Consider the following 3,275-nt stretch of genomic DNA (forward strand, 5'->3'; position numbering starts at 1 on the left):
AACATGCATGAGTATTAATTCAGCTTGCTAGCATTAGGAGAAATATATGCTTTTATACATTTGTTTGTTTCTAGACAGAGATTTATTATTCCATCTTATTTTTATATCAAAGCTTTTATAGAAAATGGAAGAGAATACTCGACTTAATTCAAAACAAACTAAGCGTCAATGGACGCCACACGAAGATGCAAAATTAGTTGAGTGTTTGGTAGAGCTTGCAACTACTTCTTGAAAGTGTGACAACGGCACGTTTAAATCCGGTTATGGAAAACATTTGGAAAAAATGCTGCATGAAAAGATCCCTGGATGTGATCTTAAGGTACAGTTTTTTTACATAATACTTGTTTTCTTTGTTTATAATTCTATATTTGTGTTATAATTGTATAGTTTACAAAATATTTATGCTTCTATATTGAGATGCTTTACTACTGTGCTCTCATTTTATTTTAAGATGATGATGGGATAGAGATGAAAGGACCAGAAAGAATTTAGTTTGAATATATAAAAATTATAATTTAGACAAAATTGAAAAATCAAGGATATGTTAAGAAGGATGCCTTCAGATCTAGATACCATGCATGATCTATGAATGCGACTATATTATATTATCATCATTGATTTAGATTCAAATTATATGATCGTCAACTTTTTTATAAATGCATAATTTTAATTCATAGATGCACTTTGGTGATCTTTATGTTGTTGGGTTGTTGTGTTATTACGAATTGGTTCATATATATAGTCTTAAAATTGCAGTGTTAAATTAAATAAAGAAACTTTATATTCAACTTACATATAAACTTTACCTTATTCATAATAAGTTGGTTATTCAAAAACTGAATGATTATTACTGCTCCATACATTCACTATATTTAGTTATGCTTGGATGAATTGTGGTGTCATATACAGAGTAGTAATAATTCTAAATTGTTTTGCTATGTTTAGGCTAATCTACACATTGAATCAAGGGTGAAATTGCTAAAAAGACAATATTTTGCAATAGTTGAGATGATGGGCACGGCTGGGAGTGGATTTGGTTGGAACGACAAAGATAAAATGATTGTGGTGGAGCGACAAATTTTCAATGAATGGAAGAGTGTAAATTCTAAATAACTTTCTTAATACAAGTTTATTTATCTTAGCTTTTTAATATTAATTGCTTATTTATTTTCTTTTAATTTCAGTCTCATCCTAATGCTAATGGCCTCTATAATAAACCATTTCCACATTTTGAGGAGTTGGGAATAGCATTTGGTAGAGATAGGGCTCAAGGAGGCAATGCAGAAAATGTAACTCAAGCAGTTGCAACAATGGAGGCTGAGCGCGAAGCAACCTTGAGTGATCGGCAAGTGAATGAAAACACCCAAGTAAATTTGGAAGAGACCGAAATGGAATATGAAGCTGATTCTCAAGTACGTAAGCAATTGACTCTAATTTATATACATAGATTTACTTATTGTTGATCCTACTGCTGTGTATTTTCTTGGATTTTAGTGTGATTCTTCATTAGTTCATTTACTTTAACCTGTGCCTGTGACTAGCCTTAACTATTCCCATCATGTTGAGCATTTAGATAGAAATACTGATCTTCATTTCTGTGGAGTATAATAATAAAGAAAAAAAGGATATGAATGTAATTATGCAAACATAATTAGAATCAAGGTAGTTAATATTCTATTAGGTTCTGTTTAGTTAGTTAATGTTGTTAGTCTTGCTGGCCAAGGCAGAGATAATGCTTGTATATACAAGTGTAGAGCATGTATAATCAGTTAGGCTACTTGTTCTTCATTTCTATAAATATTGAATAATCTTCTGATGTTCCTGCTGGTGTTGCTTTCAATTTTTAGGAGCCTCCAATTCCTGGTGTTCCTGCTGCTTCCGGTGCTACTGTTGCTCCTAGTTCTTCTGCTGCTCCTAGTGCTTCATATATAGAAAGGAATAAAAGAAAAAGAGGGAGCAAAAATGAGGAAGTGATTGACATAGTAGTAGACTCAATGAGAGATATGAAAGGTGCTTATCAAGAACACACAGCCGTTTTAGTTGATATGGTTTCTTGTTTTAAGCATGAGAAAGAAAGAGCTGAGCGCAGAATGAAGCTAATGGCACTGTTGAGAGATGTTCCTGGTTTGAGCGGTGATGATAGAATGAAGGCTGGCCTTAGCATTCTAAGGGACAATAGTCTGATTGACATGGTGTTCCAACTTCAACCGGAGGAACTTTTGCCATTTTTGAAGAAATTGCTTTAAATATTGCTATTTTTGAATTTTTATTGAATATTATAGTGACTTGATAGGAAAACATTTGTGCCAATTGTTGCTGTTGTTTTGTGAGGAATATAAGTAGCTAAAACCCTAGTTCCTGATGCCATTATATCAGGTTTTAAGATCCATGGAAAACTAGTTAAAGTTCCTCTTGTTTTAAGATCCATGGAAAACTAGTTAAAGTTCCTCTTGAACTAGAATGTGTAGCAATTGGTGATGGCTTGATTCCAAGTAATGTTTGTTGAAAATTGATGGTGGATTTTGAATTTTTGTTGCTTTGTGTATAATTGATCACAGATTTTGCATCTTTGGAAGTAATTACAATGCTAGGAGAATAGAGAAGTCGCCATTCAGTTAGTTGAGGATCATCTGAGATGAACACTGCTCCTTTTACATTGTCATAGTCACTAATTTAATTTAATTAAACATTTGTTATTAAGGGTATTATAGTAAATTTATTAGTAGAGATAAAATTTAGAGTCAATAATAATTTAACTAAAGATATTTGTTATTAGAAATATTTTAGTAAATTTTAAAAAATTTAGAATCAATAATAATTTAACTAAAGATATTTGATATTAGGGGTATTTTAGTACATTTAAAAAAAATTTGAGTCAATAATAATTTTAACTAAACATATTTTTTATTAGGGGTATTTTAGTAAATTAAAAAAAATTAAAATCAATAATAATTTTAACTAAACATATTTGTTATTAGGGGTATTTTAGTAAATTTAAAAAAATTTAATTTTAGTAAATTTAAAAAAATTTAGAATCAATAATAATTTTAACTAAGATATTTGTTATTAGGGGTATTTTAGTAAATTTAAAAAATATTTAACTTTTAGTCATTAATATTTTAATTTGAATGATTAAGGGTAATTTTGATATATTACATCATATGACCAAGATATTTAAACTCAACCAAACAAAAATTTAGTCATTCCTAGGATTATTACATAATATTCCAATGTATTAAATTTTACAACCAAATATGGGAATCATATATTCCAAG

The 3,275-nt window shown here is 29.7% G+C and overlaps 1 protein-coding gene across 1 annotated transcript; it reads left to right on the top strand.

Moving 5' to 3' along the window:
- The first annotated feature begins 283 nt into the window (after positions 1–283).
- On the top strand, positions 284–2,246 carry LOC148549801 (uncharacterized). Its single transcript, XM_088496152.1, has 4 exons — positions 284–319; positions 946–1,098; positions 1,185–1,412; positions 1,848–2,246. Exons 1-4 carry the CDS (start codon positions 284–286, stop codon positions 2,244–2,246), a joined length of 816 nt encoding a protein of 271 aa, XP_088352278.1.
- The last annotated feature ends 1,029 nt before the right edge of the window (positions 2,247–3,275 follow it).

This window comes from Arachis ipaensis, chromosome B8 (genome assembly GCF_059453495.1).
Source record: "Arachis ipaensis isolate K30076 ecotype BB chromosome B8, ASM5945349v1, whole genome shotgun sequence".
In the NCBI taxonomy this organism is placed as follows: Eukaryota; Viridiplantae; Streptophyta; class Magnoliopsida; order Fabales; family Fabaceae; genus Arachis; species Arachis ipaensis.

Coding starts and splice junctions, on each gene's coding strand:
- LOC148549801 (XM_088496152.1), top strand. CDS start 284: ATGCTGCATGAAAAGATCCCTGGATGTGATCTTAAG. Junction 320..945: donor TCCCTGGATGTGATCTTAAG/GTACAGTTTTTT, acceptor TGCTATGTTTAG/GCTAATCTACACATTGAATC. Junction 1,099..1,184: donor TTTTCAATGAATGGAAGAGT/GTAAATTCTAAA, acceptor TTTTAATTTCAG/TCTCATCCTAATGCTAATGG.